We start from the raw sequence: 19,924 nt of genomic DNA, 5'->3' as shown, positions 1-19,924 counted from the left end.
CACTATCTCAACACATTACGGTCACTCTTTCACTTTGACAATCTCTGCAGTGGTGGATGAACTCTTCCAATCTTTCCAAAGGGTTGTTGTTCCACATACCTCCACATTAGAAGGTTCTGACAATGGACTCGTCCACTTATGCTTGGGGGGTTCATCTGGATGGTCTTTGTACTCAAGGTCACTGGTCTGCCCAGGACCAACTTTGCCATATCAATCTGTTTTAACTCAATCTAAAATGCTCTCAAAGCTTTTCAGCACATTATCACTGACCGTGTCCTTCTTATCCGCATGGACAATCAGGTCACAATGTATTACATAAACAAGCAAGGCGGGCATAGGCTCTCTCTGCCTTTGTCAGGAGACCCAAAAGATTTGGAACTGGGCTATTGCTTACAACATCTTTCTGAAAGCAATATACATTCAAGGGGAACAAAATTCTCTGGCAGAAAAACTCAGCAGGTTTCTTCAGCCACACGAGTGGACACTGAACTCTGCAGCTCTCCATCACATCTTCTCTCAGTGGAGGACTCCTCAGATAGACTTGTTTGCGTTCCCCCCCCCCCCTACAACCATAAGCTACCCCAGTTTTGTTCCAGGCAGTTTTCCGTGTGGTGTACTCTTCATCATCATGTTGCTAATCCACCTCTGTATCTTCAGTATTGGATTACCTTCTACATTTATCCAATTCAGGCCTCAATACCACTTCGATTAGAGTTCATCTCAGTGCTATCAATGCTTTTCGTAGACCAGTTGATGGAAAACCTCTCACTGTTCATCTTCTTGTATTGAGATTTATGAAAGCATTTTTCAATGTCAAACCACCTCTCAAACCACCTACAGTGGTTTGGGATCTTAATGTGGTTCTTGCTGGACTAATGAAGCCTCCTTTTGAACCAATGTCCTTGGCTCTTCTTAAATAACTCCCTTGGAAAGTGGTTTGTCTCATCTCTTTTATATCTGCTCGAAGAGTAAGTGAACATCAAGCACTGGTGGTGGATCTACTGTTCACAGTGTTTCATCATGACAAAGTGGTGCTTCACACTCATCCAAAGTTCCTTCCAAAGGTAGTCACTGAATTCCATCTCAATCAATCCACTGTACTTCCACTGGTTTTTCCCTAAGCCTCATCCTCATCCTGGAGAAACAACTCTTCATACTTTAGATTGTAAAAGAGCTTTAGCCTACTTCTTACAGCATTCTCAGCCACATAAGACGACATCTCAACTCTTTGTCTCCTTCGATCCTAATAAGTTGGGACGGTCTATATTCAAGAGAGCTATTTCTACATGGTTGGCAGCTTGTATCGCCTTCTGTTATGCTCAGGCTGGGCTGCAACTGGGGATTTGTGTCACAGCCCACAAAGTCCGAGCTATTGCAGCTTCAGTTGCTTTCTTACGTTCCATTCTTATTGATAAGATCTGTCCTCAGTTCATACATTAACATCTCACTACTGTCTGGAATCTTTTTCCAGATGGGATGGTCACTTCGGCCAAGCAGTATTGCAAAATGTATTGTCTTAATGGCCAACACATCCTCCATCCCATAGTCCCACATATGAGAATATGCTGCCTGCTTGTCCTGTGTCTCTCTCTTATATTTTTAAGTTTTTAGTTCTATTTAGTTTTATTTTGTTGGTTTCTACTTTATTGTCTTCCTTTCATCTACTTTATTCATAGTTTTACAGGGTTCTGTACTTTTTTCTTTTAATTTTCACTAGGGTGAGTCAGAAAACATCTTGGATAGGAGGAGTTTGACAATTATAGAATCAGCATAACTGTCTACTAACCTAAAGGCCTGGAACGGTTCATTTTCAGCAGAGGCCCTTCCTACAAGCATGTGGTGACTGGAGATTGCTTCGGGGAGATCGTTGCTGGAGGCGGGACCAGTGGAGGCATGGTTGATTGCTGCTGGTGGTTGCCTAGAATGGGGTGGTGTCTGCTCTCTCATTGGGGAGGAGTTGGTGGTGTCTCCAGATCTGTGGATTGGGACCGTGCTGTGGACTCCTCCTCCCGGATGTCCAATGGAGGCAGAGTGCTGTATTCTTTGGGAGCTGCCCATGAGCTTCCATCACCCACCGAGAGCAGTGTGGTCCGGAGCTGGATTGTTCTATCTCTGTGCGTCTTTTGCCTGGAAACGATGAGTCAGGGCTGCATCAGCTAGAAAGCCCAAGTTGATATCTGTCCCGTCTGGAATTTGCCGTTGGGATTATTTAAAATATGCTGAGGCAATAGAGCTGCTTCAGGAAATTGGACTTCTGCCAGACTGATTTGATTTTTCAATTTTTTCTTCGTTTATGAATTATTATAAATTTTATTCCATTGTTTTTACCCCTATTATTTTTATTTTATTAACTGAATTCTATTGTTTAACGGTTCCACCCATCTATTCCTTTTTACATATCACTTTAATTCATTTACATATCATTTATATAGATGGTGCTCCTATCTGTAAAGTTAGGAATTTCTATGAAATATTCTACATACTTCTCTCCTCTCCACTCCTTCCTGCCCTCCATAGTCCTCCCTACCCTCTTTAACCCCTTCCTCTGTAATGTCGCCAAGAGCTTGTATAGGTATGTGCGAAGCACAAATGGAATAAATAAATAAATAAAATAAAACACAGTTACTTACCGTAACAGGTGTTATCCAGGGATAGCAGGCAGATATTCTTACAACCCACCCACTTCCCCTGGTTGGCTTCTTAGCTTGCTTATGAAACTAAGGTACCGCAAGCCTACGTTGGGCAAGAAGGCACTTGCGCATGTGCGGTGTGGGCAATTCGCCAACTTCCTTAACTTCTTAAAGTGGTGATGCACTTTTAAAGCTGGCTGTGCCGGGGTTCTATGGATGACATATCTGCCTGCTGTCCCTGGATAACATTTGTTACAGTAAGTAACTGTGCTGTTAAATATACAAAAGCAGTATAGAAGAACTTTGGTGTCCAACAAATAGGCATGGTTTCTGACAAGATAAATACTCAAACTAGAGTTTATGTACAGTATCTACCTAATCAATATAGCTAAGTAGAGCAATGATATGAATTTCTGTTTTTTTTTCATTTTCCAGACAGGGCAGCTAATGTATGTTATCAGGAGTTTGATGTCCTGGAAGATTTCCCTCTGGAACTGAGACAGTACCTTCCAAATATCAACTACAGTCATGACACTGAAGGGTTGGTATTATCTGAATTGCAATGAAAACCCCTCTATTCTTTGTGTCTACCAACAGGAGTCAGCAGAAAATGCTGTTCATCTGGAGGGCAACTCTATAACAGTATGCCTATATAGAAGTGCCTAGAGGGCACCTGATTAGAGCATTAGAACATCCATACTGGGTCAGACCAGTAGTCCATCTAGCCCCGTATCCTGGCCAATCCAGGTCACAACTACCTAGCAGAAACCCAAGTAGCAACAAATTCCATGCTACTAATCCCAGGGCAAGCAGTAGCTTCCCCATATCTGTCCCAACAGCAGACTATTGACTTTTCCTCCAGGAATTTGTCCAAACCTTTATAAAATTCAGCTAAGCTAACCACTGTTTACTACATCTTCTGGCAATGAGTTCCAGAGCATAACTCTTCTTTAAGTGAAAAAATATTTCCTCCTATTTGTTTAAAGGTATTTCCATGTAACTTCAAGTGTCCCCTAGTCTTTGTAATTTTTGAAAGAGTATAAAATTGATTCACTTTTATCTGTTCTACTCAGGATTTTGTAGACCTCAATCATATCTCCCTCAGCTATGTCTTTTCCAAACTTAAGAGCCCTAACCTCTTTAGCCTTTCCTCACACAAGAGGCATTCCATCCTCGTTATCATTTTGGTCACTCTTCTTTGAACCTTTTCTAATTACCACTTGGACATTTGTCAGGGATAATCAAATCTTTACTGAAATGTCCAGAGCTTTTTTAAAACATTTGGAGCTAGACCTGTTTTAAAACGAATAAGTGTCAAACAGGTGTCAAAACTGACAAGATAACCATTGGAGGGTTTAAGGTATGACCTCCTCTTACTCCCCCACCCAAAGATGGAAAAGAAAAGTACTGTCCAGCTGTTTGGCTTTCCATCACTTGATCATAGCAGGGGACTCTCCCCATCAGCTGAGCCAGTCAGGGAGTCCTGCTGGCTCAGCTGATGGGGATTTCCCCTGCCAGGATCAGCTGAACTGGCAGGGAGATTCCTCTCTCACTCCCTCCCTCAGACCCACCGATCCCCCATCCACACATCCTCTGAGCCATATACCTCTCCTCCCAACATCTCTTGACACTTCCCAACATCTCTCCAGTCGCTGAAGATTTCAACAATACCATTGGTGAAGGATATGAAATTAGGATCAGGAGATCTTAAGAATTATAGACCAGTTGCATCAATGCCAGTTTTAGCAAAAATACTTGAAAAACTGGTATACATTCAACTTAATCTAAACTAAACTAAACCTTAAGCTTATATACTGCATCTTCTCTATAGAGATAGAGCTCGGCAAGGTTTACAAGAGTTTTAAAGGAAGGAAAATATAATAAGAATTAATGATTATATAGAGAGCAGAAGAGTTTACATTTTTGAAAATAGCCACATTTTCAGATGTTTTTGAAATAATTGGAAGGAGCCCAAGTTACACAGCTGGACAGGAAAATTATTCCAAAGCTCAGTGATTTTAAAGTAAAGAGATTTCCCTAATTTTTCAATATAGATAACGCCTTTTAACAAGGGGCAAGATAATTTAAGCTTTTGGATAGATCTGGTAATATCAGTTCTTGCAGAATTCCAAGATAGAGGAATTAAAGGAGGAAGAGTGCCATGCAAGATCTTAAATGTTAATGTTAATGAGCACAATCAAAAGTGTGATATCTTGGATCCTCACCAAATATGCCTTTCGTTCATATTATAGCACTGAGACCTCCCCTGCAGGAAGACTAAGCAAACCAATCATGTACCGATTGATTTGCAACCTCTTTATGACGCATTTTTCCTCCGACCTGATTCACTAATCTCTGTGCCGATCTGTCCCTTGCCGATCTGATCCTTGCATGTAAATGAGGGGAAACGGCATGCAAAGTAGGAAGGGCTGCGATTCACTAACAAAAAGCAGGCACACCGACTGGGCTGGCCGATCCAAAAACAAGCAACTGCTAAGGACCAGTCGCTTGTGTAAAAACCCTGCTCTCTGCTGCGATTCTCCTGCTTATGCCACCCTGCTCAGCCCTAATTCTCCTGCCTTTTGCCGCCCCTATACTCTCCTGCTCTTCCTCCCTTCCCTGCAGCGCGAGCCTGTGGTTTTAACCTGCTTTAAACCCACGGGTTAAAACCATGGGCTCGCGAGTAAAAAAGTTAAGAAAAAAGCACGGACTGCAAATGCATGCGCAGACCATCTATAGGCAAAGTATATGGTCTGCACATGCATCGGGATCACTACCTAGCGATCCGTGTCGTTGGATGGGGGCGTGTCCCCATTTGCATGAAGATGGCTGGTGAATCAGTCGGCCTGCCTCCAATCACCCACAGATCGGAAGGTTAGTGAATCTAGCCCTAAGTCTAGGTCGGCCCACATCCCACCCTAACCACTCCTCCAGATACGCCCCTTTTAGCTCTGGGTGCACAGCAGCATTCATAGGCCTAAAAATCCCTGGATACATCCAAAAAATAGGTTTGATTATCGGCACTTGTACAACCTGTCTTAGGCCATCCAAGTGCTGACTTGGGCGGGTTTTTAGATGTGTTTATGTTTTGATTATGAGCCCCCCCCTAGAGTCCTCGCTTTGGGTGCCACTTTTATTTTGTCCAAGTGCCTACCAGCTTTTACTATAGCTTAGTAATTTCCCTCTTATATATATTTAAAACAATTTTATTGACTATCACACAGAAACAATAAAGTGCACACATCCAGTTAAGGTACACACCATCAACTGACAACAAGAAAATGAATCTCCCCTTCCCCACTCCTCTCCCATCAACCCCATATGTCTGCCCTCCTAAATGAAAACTACCTACTCCTCAGAGGGTTTGTGCTCTGATAACCCCCTGAGTTCAAAATACCCAATCCCTCTCCCACCCCAATCCAGAACTCTCCTGGAAAGTCCAAAGGGACTATTTTGCTACCAATTCTATATGATTAGCAAAGGGTATTCAGGAAAAGGCTTCTGCCCCTTGGTGACAAATGATTAGAGATATGGATTCCATACCCTTAAACAATGCTGTTTTCATTTGAAAAACCCTTTAATGTTCTTCGCTTCTCAATTAATCAACAAATTAATTATATTCCTCCAATGCCAATTCCCTGGGGGGAGTTCTTATATCCATGATTGCAAGATACACTTTCAGACTAGAATGCTCAATTTTTGAAACAAAAGAGTATTGCCCCTCTCCTTATCCCGAAATGCCTGGCTTATCTAATTCTAATTGTTCAATCATCCCTCCAATACTACATGCCATAAGAGCTGCTACATATCTGGTAACCCGTTTCCAAAATGCTTGAATTGCCACGCATTCCCAAAATACATGAATTAAAGTATTCTCTGCTGCTCGGCATTTTCTGCAAGTTGGAGTGGCCACACCACCTGCTTTGTAAAGTTGGACCTGAATATAATATGCTCTATGTAGGACCCTAAAATAGCATTCTCTGAGGTTTGTTTTGGGGATCAATCCCTGAATGCCCCTGATATTGTTAAGAATATCCCAAGGCCCCAAAGCCCTCCCTAAGTCCCATTCCATCATTGCTTAATGAAACTCATGTCGTTCCCTGTCTCCAATGAATATAACACTTTACACAACCCTGATGTAGTCAGTTCTGAGATTTCATTAAAAAATGCCTGCATGCATTCTCCAATCTTCAATCCTAGAGATGACTTATCAAGGGAACTACCCCCCCCCCCCTTTTTATGAAGCTGCATTAGGCTTTTTTATCAACGGCTGTGATGGTAAAAGCTCCGATGCTCATAGAATTCCTATGAGCATCAAAGCTAATACCGCTGTGGCCAGCGATAAAAAAGCCTAATGCAGCTTCATAAAAGGGGGCCTTAATGTTTCAGTTTCCAGAGTATTAATATTAAAGGATCATATGCTAAATCAATCCCTCCTTTTGTCTTCAAATGTTACTTCTCTATATTTGGTCCTTTCATTCATACTTTAGTTAATGAAAGTTTACAGTATAGCTCATTGCCTAAATCTTGGAAGGAAGCAATCATCCTTCCTATCATCAAGGACCACAACATCACACTGGATGATAAATCAAATTACAGGCTCATTGCCAATCTCCCCTTCTTAGGAAAAGTAACTGAAAAGGTTCTTTTAAAACAAATTTCAGAATTCATTGAAAAAACAAACACCCTACATCTGAATCAAACAGGCAATATCACTCCACTCATGAGAATCTCGGCGAGGGTGAGATCAGAAGGCCTGAGCATGCGCAGATGCTCAAGACTCAGCAGCAGACCGGCGGCAGGCACTTTTATCACCGGCAATGCAGGGGTAAGGACAGGGCCAGTCGGGGAGGGGGGGGAAGAGGCGATAGCAGCGCCGGTGGCCTCGGGTGGAGCATGGGAGTTGGGGTGCGTCCGGCAGGAGTGAGCCAGCACTTGAGAGTTCCAGCAGAGGGGGTAGTGGCATCCGTGGGGAGGGGGGGGGTGCAGCGTCCGGGAGCGGCAGAGCCAACAGTGTCCAGTCGGGCTCTGTGGCGGCGGCGGCGGTGTTTGCTTAGCGAGCACCACTCGCAGTGAGATGCAGCGAACAGCAGCAGAGGAGGAGAATTGGAGGAGCCAAGTGGATGGGTCTGTGGCAGAGGCAGCGATGGAGGCGTCCCTAATGGTAATTAAGTTTTTGGGGATGTGGAACGAATTGTTCAAGTTTGCACTAATTTTTATGGGAAAAGTTGCTTTGATATACGAGTGTTTTGGTTTAAGAACATGCTTCTGGAACTAATTATGCTCGTAAACCAAAAGAATATGGCGATACTCGAGAGGGTTCAGAAGAATATGGCGATACTCGAGAGGGTTCAGAAGAGAGCGACGAGTTTGATAAAAGGTATGGAAAACCTTTCATATGCTGAAAGATTAGAGAGACTGGAGCTTTTTTCGCTGGAGAAGCGGAGACTTAGAGGGGATATGATAGAGACTTATAAGATCACGAAGAGCATAGAGAAAGTGGAGAGGGACAGATTCTTCAAACTTTCAACAACTACAAGAACGAGAGGGCATTCCGAAAAATTAAAAGGAGACAGATTCAGAACCAATGCTAGGAAGTTCTTCTTCACCCAACGGGTGGTGGACACCTGGAACGCGCTTCCAGAGGGAGTGATAGGACAGGGTATGGTATTGGAGTTCAAGAAGGGATTGGACAATTTTCTGAAGGAAAAGGGGATAGAAGGGTATAGATAGAGGGCTAGTATACAGGTCCTGGACCTGATGGGCCACCGCGTGAGCGGACTGCTGGGCATGATGGACCTCAGGTCTGACCCAGCAGAGGCACGGCTTATGTTCTAAAACATCAGCTATCTCAGATTTCAGGTTACCAGGTACTTTATTGATATTACTTGACAGAAATAAACCTGGTAGTGCTGTAATCTTTGTTGCTGGCATCTGGTTTGCAAGTAATCCTTGTGAGCCCATAAGCCATTGGTTCCATCACATGATCTCCAAGAGAGAATTGTCTTGCACCTTGAGCAAAGTGCAAAAGGCACTTCTTTGCCATCAACCATTACCACTTTAAAAAAGTTCCATACTTCACTCTTGCCTTTATTTGTTGCATATGAAATACGGTCGCTGTTTGAATCTACAAGTTTCTCAACTCCAGTTTTCTTCTCCATCACAACAAACAGAAATCAATCTCTGTAATCAATATAAATGGAAAAATTAATATTTAAAATGTATTTCACACTGTACTGAGCAAAATGTGGTCTCTAGGCTCTGGATGGCATCTCCCTCCATTTAAAACAAAGCTAACCATTTAAATGATTTTGAATATTGACTCATATTGCCTCAAAAATAATCATGTTTATTATACATATATTCTAATTGTAATGATTTTTGGAAATTGCTTGAATATCTTTAAAAAACAAAACCGTTACCCAATAAAACTCTGATCTGATCTGATTCACATAATAGTAACTTCCTGATAACAGATCACACAATCTTTATGATCACCTTTGAGAGAAATAGACCATCCCCTCAGTGCTAATACTTTAAGGGCTCCTTTTACTAAGTTGCGGTAGTGTTTTTAGCGAGCGCTAACCCCCGCGCTATGCGGAAAAACTAACACCAGCTCAATGGAGGTGTTAGCGTCTAGTGTATGCGGCATTGTAGCACGTGCTAAAACTGCTAGCACAGCTTAGTAAAAGGAGCCCTGTCATTACAAACAGACCAGTGTTTAGCCACCCTGAGCCTCTGGTATCACACTGGACAAACCTATTGCTGTGCAAACAAATGAAATGAGATTATTCTTGAAGATATGAAATCCATGCCAATAAATTAATATTTGATTTTCTAATGATTACAATTTATAAAACTCTGTATAGAAATTGAGACATTTTCATTCACTTGGATTCCCAGGAGGAATTGGAAAACAGGCAGTAAAGTTCTGTTAATTACTGTTGTAAGTGATATTTGCTGGAAATTGGCCAAACAATACTGAACACTTACTGCCTTTATAAAACAGGCACATTTTAGACTTCTCATATAGGTGACCTGTTATGAAAGGAACTCTAACTCTAAATACATGTTCATATAGAACAGATGCATAAGTAAATGCTGAGATTTTGGCAAGTAATTATGTTGTTAATCATGCTTTTTATTCCACCTTTACCTATTCAGATCAAGGTCAGACAACATTACAAGAGGTTGGGTCAGTTACCCAGGAAGTTGCATTGAACAGTTTGACACGGACATCCAATCCAGTTTCTAGTACAGGTAGATCAGTACAGTTATTAATACAGTTAGGGACTGATTCTATAAAAGGGCACCTAAAGTTAGGCACAACCACAACGGAGCAATCCTCACTCAACAGGATTAAGTATAGGATGGCAAATGGGCTCAAAGCCATTTACATCAATACAGAAATCCAGTGTAGATGTTTTAACTTGGCTCATTGCATTTGATAGAGGAGGCAATGATATGAGCCAAGTTATTGATGTAAATTACTTTGAGCCCATTTTCCATCTTATACTTAATCCTGTTGAGTGAGGATTGCTCCATTGTAGTTGTTTCCATTTAGCCTCACTTTTTCATCTTCTATAGCTTTGTAGCTCCTAAAGTTAGGCACCTCACTGCCCCCTCCTTTACAAAGCCATGCTAGCGTTTTTAGCGCCAGTGGCCATAGTAACAGTTCCGACACTCATGAGCTGTTACCGTCATGGCCAGCACTAAAAACACTAGCGTGGCTTTGTAAAAGAGGGGGTTAATTGACAAAATACTTAGGCGCTATACCACTCTTAGCACTAATAGTGCAGCAAAGCAGTTTATAATAATACTCGTATCTGCCCTTCAAGTTTCAAGTTTATTAGTTTTTCATATCCCGATCATAAAGCAAATATCTGACCGGTTAACAATAAAAATTTAAAATAAAAGAGTAAGAACTAGTTAATAGTGTATTAAAGAGTATAGGGGAAACATATTAAACATATACAGACAAACACGACCGTGAGGATGAATGGGGAGGAGGGGAAAAGTTACATTATATTAGAAGAAATGATATAGTGGGTAGGGAAAGAACATGGAGGGTAATTGTGCGTGATGTTATGAGATGCCCTAATGAAGAAGATGAGAATTGTGAGAGTGTTGAAAATTTAATAGATGAAGTAAAGATTAGGATTTGGTAAAGGCATCTTGGAATAGGAAAGTTTTAAGATTGGTTTTGAATTTTTGTAGATGATTTTCGTCACGAAGAAATTGAGGGAGAGAATTCCATAAGGTTGGAGCAGTAATAGCAAAGTTAGTTTTCCTAGTATAGTAGGACTCTTTTAGAGACGGAACAAAAAGAAGTTTTTGATCGGTAGATCGTAAGGATCGGGGAGAGCTTTGGGGAATTAATAATTTATCGAGGAATAAAGGTAAGTGAGATTGTTTGATTTTGAAGATAAGCAGTAAGATTTTGTAGGTTATGCGATGTGTGACTGGGAGCCAATGAGCTTCTTTAAGAAGAGGGGTGACATGTTCAAATTTACCTATTTTGTAGACTAGTTTTATTGCAGTATTTTGTATAAGTTGCAACCGTCGAAGTTCTTTTTGAGGTAATCCATTTAACAAAGAATTACAGTAATCTAAGTGCGAAATGACTAGGGAATGAATGAGGATGTTAATTGAATCATTATTTAGAATAGAACTGAGTGAACGGATGATGCGTAATTTAAAGAAACAGGTTTTTACTACTGAGCTTATGTGGTCATGAAAGGAAAGATCTCTATCGATAATTACTCCTAATAGTTTTACTTTAGTATCCATTGCTAAAGGTGTGGATTTGATATAAACAGTTCCAGGTAAAGTTTCAGATTTTTTGATGGGGAGCAGAATACCACAAGATTTATCAATGTTTAGTGAAAGTTTGTTAGAAAAAAGCCAATCACTTACAATATCTAGTTTGGTATTTAGATCATTTATTTCTAAAGGGTTTGAAGTATTTATCGGAAAGAGTATCTGTATATCGTCAGCATAGGCGAAAATTGAGAATCCCAGTGATTGGGCGAGAGAAAGAAGAGGGGAAAGAAAGATATTGAACAGTAGTGGTGACAAGATAGAGCCTTGAGGAACTCCAAAAGTTTGAGTTATCGGAGAAGAAGTTTGACTTTTTGCATGAACTGTAAAGCTACGTTGATGAAAATAGGATGTGAACCATTTGAGAGCGTGACCTGTAATGTTGCATTCAGCTAATCTGGATAAGTGGAGGGAATGATCGATAGTGTCAAAGGCTGCAGATAAATCTAGGGAAATTAATATTACTGATTTTAAATGATCGTGAGAGTATTGTATGGTTGTAATTAGACCAAGTAATGATAATTCTGTGGAGTGTGAAGTTCGAAAACCAGTCTGATAAGGATGTAAAGCATGTGTTTGATCAAAAAATTCTGATAATTGAGAATGGATAATTTTTTCGGCAATTTTGGAGATAAATGGCAAATTGGCTATGGGACGGTAGTTATTTGGTATAGAGGGATCAGAGTTGTGTTGTTTAAGTTTAGGGAAAACTAGAGCTGATTTCCATGTAGTAGGGACGCAGCAGTCAGTAAAAGATTTGGAAATCATTTCCCTTATATAGGGACCAAAAAAAGAAAAGAATTTTTTGAGAAGAGATGGGGGAAAACTTTCAATAGAGTTATTGGAAGAATTTATAGATTGTAAAATAGAGGATAGTTGAGTTAAGGACGGTAGTTTGAAATTAGAGAAGGAACTGAGAGGTAAGAAAGTTAAATCATTATTAGTAGGAAGCGAAAAAGCTGGAAGAGAAGGTCCGAGGTGAGTTCGGATAGTAGTGACTTTGTTGTCAAAGAAGAGGGATAGTTCCTTAGCAGATGGTAGAGATGAATCTGGAGGGGGGAGGTTTTTTTTTGAGTATTTAGAAAGAGATTGTGCAATACTAAAAAGAGTGGATGAGTTACTAGTGGTGGAGATAAGGTTTGAGTAATAGTCTTTTTTAGTTTGTTGAATGATTTTTTTGTAGTGTGTAGCTTTATCTTTATATGACAAAAGGTCACTATTATAATGATGTTTTCGCCATTTGTTTTCTGCTGACCGTACCTGTCGACGGAGGAGAATCAAGTTTTCATTAAACCAGGGTTGGTGTTTCTTGGAAGTAGAGTTGAGAGTTGGTTTATTTTTTTGTTTGACAGATTTAGGAGCTAATGAGTCTAGTAGGGACTTTGTAGCGGTTTCCCAATTAGAAAATTGTTCTGTGATAGATAGTGATGAAAAATCATTGAGATTTAAGTCAAAGGAGGATTGAATGGCAGGAAGAGTTATGGTATTTAAATTACGGTTGATAAAAGAATTGTTTATCGGTTTGATGATATTTGAATGAGTTGGTATGTTAGATTGCCAAGTGATTAAGGTGTGATCTGACCATGGTACTAGAATGAAATCAAAATTATAGAAAGAATCAGTCATAGTGGTTGGGCATAAGATCATGTCTAGAATATTTCCTGCGGTATGTGTAGGCGTATGAATGAGAGGAGACAGTGATAAATCAGAAATTAGAGTTAAGAGTTCGGAAGTGTTATAGTGATTAGGGGAGTTGAAATGGATATTAAAGTCTCCAAGAATTATAGACTCAGGATATGCAATATTGAATTCAGTTAAAGTGGAGATAAGAGATGAGAGAGAGATTTTAGTTATTGGCGGGGGTGCATAGATAAGGAGAAAGTTAAGAGAGGAGGAGAGTTTGATTGAAAATTGGAGAGAGGTTACTGCCTATGAGTACCATAGTGGAAGGGTGATGTGATAATAAAAATAGAACATAAATAATCTAAAGAAACAAATAAACTAAACCATCCCATCATATACAAGCGAATAAAACATATAATCAAATAAAGGACATCCAAGTATAAAAATATACAAACATATAAAGATATGTACAGTATATAAATGTAATGCAAATACTGAGACATAAAAGTAATGAAGAATAATATATCATAAAAAAACATTTAGGCAAATGTATTTCACGTGTGTTGATAAAAATAGCAAACAATAATTTCTTACCTAATCTCTCGGTCTCCTCCTCGACTCGTGGCTCTGGTCGGGTCAGGTCAGATGGTCCTCCTGCTCTCGGTGCTCTAAATGCTCCTCCGGTCCTCGAGTCTCTGTCAGGGCCTAAAGTTTATCTTTGGGCTCAGTCGGGTGACGAACGGTCCTCCTCCACCTCGGCTCAGGGGCAGGGCTCAGGTCTGCTCCTCCGGTCTACTCTGTTCTCTGTTGGTCTTCTCGTCGGGTGGGGTGACTGGGTTTCCCTTTGGAGTGATAGGCTGCTCAGTCAGGTGGTCCTCTTTGGCTGGGGGCTGGGGGCTTGGGTCGGATCCTGGCTGGGCTGGCCTGGGGCTCTTCGGGTTGGGTCCTCTTGGCTGGAGCACGTGCTCTTTGGGTCTGGTCCTGGCCTGGGGCTCTTCGGGTTGGGGCCTCTTGGCATGTGCTCTTCGGGTCTGGTCCTGGCCCGGGGCCCGGGCTCTTTGGGTCGGGTCCTCCTGGCCCGGGGCACAGGCTCTTTGGGTCTGGTCCTGGCCCAGGGCTCTATGGGTCTGGTTACTGGTGGGGCCCTCCTCGTCGGGTCACTCAGGACGGAGCCATGCGGGACCTCCTTGGTCCTATTCGATCGGTTCAGGTCAGGTGGCTGGGTGGTCTTCCTCGGCTCAGGTCCAGTGGGTCCTTCTCGGTTTGGCTCGGGTCCAGTAGTGGGTCCTCCTCCTCAGGTCTGGTGTAGGTCTCTGTTGGGCCTTTGGTTGGGGATATTGGGTGGCTCACCTCATTAAGTACTGGCTCTAGCCTTGCATGTGACTTCTCTCAGCCAATCAGCAGCAAGGCTCCCTGCCTGCGTACGTGTGCGTACATGTGCATACGTGCTGAGCTCACTGCTCAGCGTGGCTCCAGTCTGCTGCAGTGCCGGTCTCTTAATTAGATTTCAATTTAATCCATGGAAGTCATGGAGCATAAGGTAGGCTCTGAAATCCCGATTCCATCCCCGTGGGAGTCCCGTGAGTGTGTTTGGGGGCCCAGTTGGAGTCCCATTGACTAGGGTGGGATCCCAGTGGGAGTCCCATGTAGCAGGAGGGAAGCCCGCAGGGTTTCCACGGGATCCGCGGGATTCCCGTTCCTGTGCAATCTTCTACTTCAAATCATCCAAAATGCCTCAATAAAACTTATCATGAAAGCAAAAAAATTTGATCACGTCTCGCCCCTTCTAAAAGAAGCACACTGGCTTCTAGTCTCTCATCGAATATCATACAAAATATGTTTATTAACCCTTAAATGCCGTCTTCATAAAGCCCCAGCCTTCATCGACAGATTCTTAATTTCTTACGCCTCTGCAAGAGGTCTAATGATCATCATTTACTTACAGTTCCCTCTCTCAAGGATATCAATACGTGCCAACAATATATCTTCTCTATATAGCGGTATATAAGAAATAAATTATTATTATTATTATTATGGCTCCGCAATTCTAGAACTCCCTCCCTATTCATTTAAAGGAGGAACACATGCTAGACCGATTTAAGAGTAAGTTGAAAAGCTTTCTTTTTAAAGATGCCTTCAACTGTTTGCTCTCTTGACTTGAATTGTTCCTCAGGATCTACCCTGCGACTTTCTCTCTTTTCAGCATCACCTTCCCTTTTGTCCTTTCCCTTTTTGTTTTATTTTCTTTAAAATATTGTATTTCTTTCCCTCCTCCCTCATGATGCGTAAGTTTTGTCTTTTGTTGTATGTCATATGTTGTATGTTTTGTCCCGCTGAAAGTTATATGGATTTTAGTTAGGTACATCGCTTTGAAGTCTGATTATGCGATCAATCAAATTTTAAATAAACTTGGAAACAAATCTCTCCATATAAACCCCTTTTGTTGGCTTGGTGTCTCAAAAGGAAGGATGGCACCCTCCTCATCCAAAACATGCTCCAAAAGGCTAATGTCCTGAGCATCCCAAATTAGAAAAGTGAAATTCTCCAGTCCCAGAACAAAGGCCAAGCTACCTCTCAGGGTAGCTGATTGGTAATGGAAAGGTTACCTCCCATCATCCTACCCCTTACTGACAAATTTCATTTCAATAGGATGTACTTCTGGTGTCCTTCCAAGTATTGTCTGTTAATGAATCTAGTTGAAGATAAAAGTTAATTTAAAATAGTTTTCTTATGGGATGCAAAGATGGCAGTTTGTTCTGGGTTTGTATAAGCATACAGTACATGCACAAAACAGGCTTTGGAACATTGCACAGCCTCTGCGAGAGTAAAAGTATGCAGATGGGGGTCTTAGGGAAGTTCTTTTTCATCCTTTTGTTTTATTGATATTTTATTTGTACCCTGCCTTGAAAGACTTTTTTAGGTGGTTAATCAAATTTAATAAACATTGAACTCTTTTGTAGTCTTGTTGTTTTTGGCAGGCATTTGCACTCATTTGTACTCAATGTGTGCTGTAATAATTCCATTTAAGAACTGATTTGATGAATTTCAGAACTAAGCATCATTTGGTTTTCGTTTACAGGCCCTTGAGGTGTGTGGTACTTGTTGCTCTCAGAGACATCAAAGAAGGCGAAGAACTACTCTCTAATTATTACACAGTTGTACACTGAGCCAAGAATTAAATTTATATATACAATAGCATAAGCTATTTATTTTGTATAATTTTTTAGACTCATCAGTTTTGCAGATAATAGCTGGAATTTAAAAACTGTATGTAGAAAAATAAATAATTTTTATATGATGTCTGGTTTACAAAATATTTATCTTTAAATTTCTTAGTAGATCAATATAAAATATCTAGAGTATTGTATAAGATCTTTATTTGATGTAGCATGTATTTTTCTCAAAATGAACTTGCTAACTGTATAATAACATTGTACGTGTTCTTAAAAACAGTGGTGTAGAGTGCTGAAACATAAATACCTTTACTGTATTACAAATCTAGACTATGCTTTTGATGCTATTACAAAGAGGATGTCTACTGATCGAGTGTGACTTTTTTTCTGAAAATCTGCTAAAATTAGTTTTGAGCTACAGAGTATTGGGTATATGCATTCTGTAAGCTAGCTAGGGCTATGTACAAGGAGATACTATAAAGTTCTCAGCCCAACCAACCAACTTCCTCAATTCTGAGCGTTATTTTGCCATTGGAACTGAAAAGAGTGTTATCTTATTTTGTTAAGTGCCAATTTGCAGAAATGAAATTCTGTTTTGACATTGTTTCAGATCATTGATTTAACCATATCCATGTCATTCTCATATTGGCTGGGCTGAGAACATTTCAGTACCCCCTTGTAAATATAAGGTGAAGGTGAAGAGCGATCTGCAGTTTATGAATTGACAACAGGGGTACCACAGGGATCCTTTTTTTTCTGCATTGCTCTTCAATATATATTGTGCAGATGGTTGAATTGTTTAGATTTGCAATATCCCTTGTATGCTGATGATTTACAATTTGTAATATCAGTTGATCGGTCAATTGAAACTAGTCTCAATAAATTTAGATTGTGATTGATGTAGTTGTCTGGGTCTCACCATGTCTGGGTAGGTAGAGCCGATGTTTCAGCCATCATGCTGTGGCTTTCCTCAGGGTATGTTGTGAGGTCTGCAATTTGTATTTATATATAGTGGGTCCTCTAACCCAGTGATTCCCAACCCTGTCCTGGAGGAACACCAGGCCAATCAGGTTTTCAGGCTAGCCCTAATGAATATGCATGAGAGAGATTTGCATATGATGGAAGTGATAGGCATGCAAATTTGCTTCATGCATATTCATTAGGGCTAGCCTGAAAACCCAATTGGCCTGCTGTTCCTCCAGGACAGGGTTGGGAACCACTGCTCTAACCTGATTGGCTGGGGTTTGAGGTGATTGCGGCAGGAAAGCCCATTGGTCATTAATTTGAATTTTGGCAAGAAAGTTCATTTGTCACAAATTTGAATTGTGGAAGGAAAGTCTTGAAAACAAAAAAGACAATCCAACACAATCTGCAGTGAGAAAGGGACAGCACAAACCAAAAACAAAAGAAACTGCAGACGAGCGTACAAGATGCAGGCTATGTTTATTATATCAATTGTTAATTGTGGTTAAGTCTATTGGCCACAAATTGTGACCTGAGACACTACAGATATCCTGGGAACATGGGTGTATAATCCATGAGCAGCTGGATATGCTGAAGCTATCAGCCAAAGGGGTGCCCAAATGTTTGAAAGCTGACAAGAAACGACATTGAATAGACACTAAGTTGATTTTACAGCATTTTCAGTGAGCCAGTGCCAACTTTTTTGAATGACTAATTACTGTTGATGAAACATGATTACACCACTATGTATGATCCTGAAGCACTCAGGTTCTCCAGGAAAGTCAGGAAACTGAGGAAAGGTCATGGTCACGGTGTTTTAGGATCAGGAAGGTGTTATAATGACTATCTTCCAAGGGGCCAAACAGTTAATGCAGAATATTATTGCAACTTGCTGTGCCGAGGCATTAAAAAAAAAAGAGAGGGAAGCTGCGGAGTTCTCTTTTTGCAAGACAATGCACCTGTTCACAAGGCTGGCAAAATGATAGATGTTTTGATGCAGTTGGGGTTTCAGTGCATAGACCATCCACCCTATTCACCAGATCTTGCTCCATCTGACTATTTTCTGTTTCCAAACCTTGCTAAGAGTTTGAAAGGGTGACAATTTTTGAATGATTTAGAGGAGATTGCAGCAGCAGAGCAGTAGTTCATTGACCAGACATCAGAGTACTTTTTGGAAGGGTTATAGAAACTTCAGACATGATGTGCCAAGTAGGTTGAACCTAGGGGTTAATAAGTGGAATAAGTTGGGCTGAGAACTTTTTCAGGACCCCTGTCATATAATTTTTGATTACAGTGAAGCCAAAGAGTTATTAGTTAGCAAGTGGCTGTTTTACAATTTAAGTAACATCTGGGATTCTTAATGTTTTCTGACTTGCCCTATTTGGTAAGGATTTTTTTTTTAATTTAGAGTACCTTGTAGTCTTTAAACCCTTGCATATTTTTCACATTCTGCTGTTTATATGAGACGGCACAAAAAGCAATGTTACTTACCGTAACAGTTGTTATCCAGGGACAGCAGGCAGCTATTCTCACTAGTGGGTGATGTCATCCGACAGAGCCCCGATACGGACATCTTGCAAGCATGTCTTGCTTGAAGAAACTCAGAAGTTTCGAGATGCCCGCACCGCGCATGCGCCAGTGCCGGTCCGGGCGTGTCTCCTCAGTTCAGGTAGCTAGCAGAGAAGCCAACCCAGGGGAGGTGGGTGGGACGTGAGAATAGCTGCCTGCTGTCCCTGGATAACAACTGTTACGGTAAGTAACATTGCTTTATCCCAGGACAAGCAGACGGGTATTCTCACTAGTGGGTGACCTCCAAGCTAACCTCAATGGGATGGTGGGAGAGTTGGCAACTTAGGAGAATAAATTCTGTAACACTGTTTGGCCAAACTGTCCATCCCTTCTGGAGAAAGTATCCAGACAATAATGAGAGGTGAATGTATGAACCGAGGACCAAGTGGCAGCCCTACAAATCTCCTCAATCGGTGTCGATCTGAGGAAGGCTACAGCGGCTGCCATTGCTCTGACCCTATGGGCTGTGACCCTACAGGGAAGGGGTAATCCAGCCTGGGCATAGCAGAAAGAGATACAAGCTGCCATCCAGTTGGAGATGGTGCGCTTCGATACATGTCGTCCCAACTTGTTTGGATCAAAGGAAATGAAAAGTTGAGGAGCAGCTCTGTGTGGTTTGGTGCGATCCAAGTAGAAAGCCAAAGCACGTTTACAGTCCAGAGTGTGTAGAGCTGATTCTCGAGGATGAGAATGAGGCTTTGGAAAAAACACTGGAAGCACAATGGATTGGTTGAGATGAAATTCAGAGACTACTTTAGGTAGGAATTTTGGATGAGTGCGGAGGACCACCTTGTCATGATGGAATACTGTGAAAGGTGGGTCCGCCACCAAGGCCTGAAGCTCACTGACCCTGCGAGCAGATGTGAGGGCCACTAGAAAACTAAACTAAACTAAACTAAGCCTTAAGTTTATATACCGCATCATCTCCACGGAAGCGGAGCTCGACACGGTTTACAAAGCTTAAAAATACAAGAAGAGGGGAGAGAGAGTTTACAAGGGCATATGAAAAGGGGGAAGTAGGAAGGAGATGTTATATATTAGAGAAAAGCCAGGTTTTCAGTTGTTTCCGGAACAGCTGGAGGGAGCCCAGGTTTCGCAGCGGGATAGTGAGATCGTTCCAAAGGCCCGTGATTTTGGAGAGGAGGG

The 19,924-nt window shown here is 41.3% G+C and overlaps 1 protein-coding gene across 4 annotated transcripts in view; it reads left to right on the top strand.

The window, feature by feature from the left end:
• Positions 1 to 17,139, top strand: part of SETD9 (SET domain containing 9) — a 92,926-nt gene extending 75,787 nt beyond the window's left edge. For 2 of the 4 annotated variants that reach the window (XM_033931078.1, XM_033931088.1), the window contains exons 5-6: positions 3,066 to 3,171; positions 16,153 to 16,369. In XM_033931078.1, coding sequence (XP_033786969.1) covers positions 3,066 to 3,171; positions 16,153 to 16,240 — 194 coding nt within the window. In that variant the 3' untranslated portion in view covers positions 16,241 to 16,369. Of the gene's footprint in view, positions 1 to 3,065; positions 3,172 to 9,794; positions 9,891 to 16,152 lie in introns of those variants that run through there. The other 2 variants (XM_033931069.1, XM_033931096.1) reach the window with 2 other exon arrangements.
• The last annotated feature ends 2,785 nt before the right edge of the window (positions 17,140 to 19,924 follow it).

Source organism: Geotrypetes seraphini, chromosome 1, assembly GCF_902459505.1.
Source record: "Geotrypetes seraphini chromosome 1, aGeoSer1.1, whole genome shotgun sequence".
NCBI lineage: Eukaryota > Metazoa > Chordata > Amphibia > Gymnophiona > Dermophiidae > Geotrypetes > Geotrypetes seraphini.
This window is presented reverse-complemented; position numbering and strand designations above follow the sequence as displayed.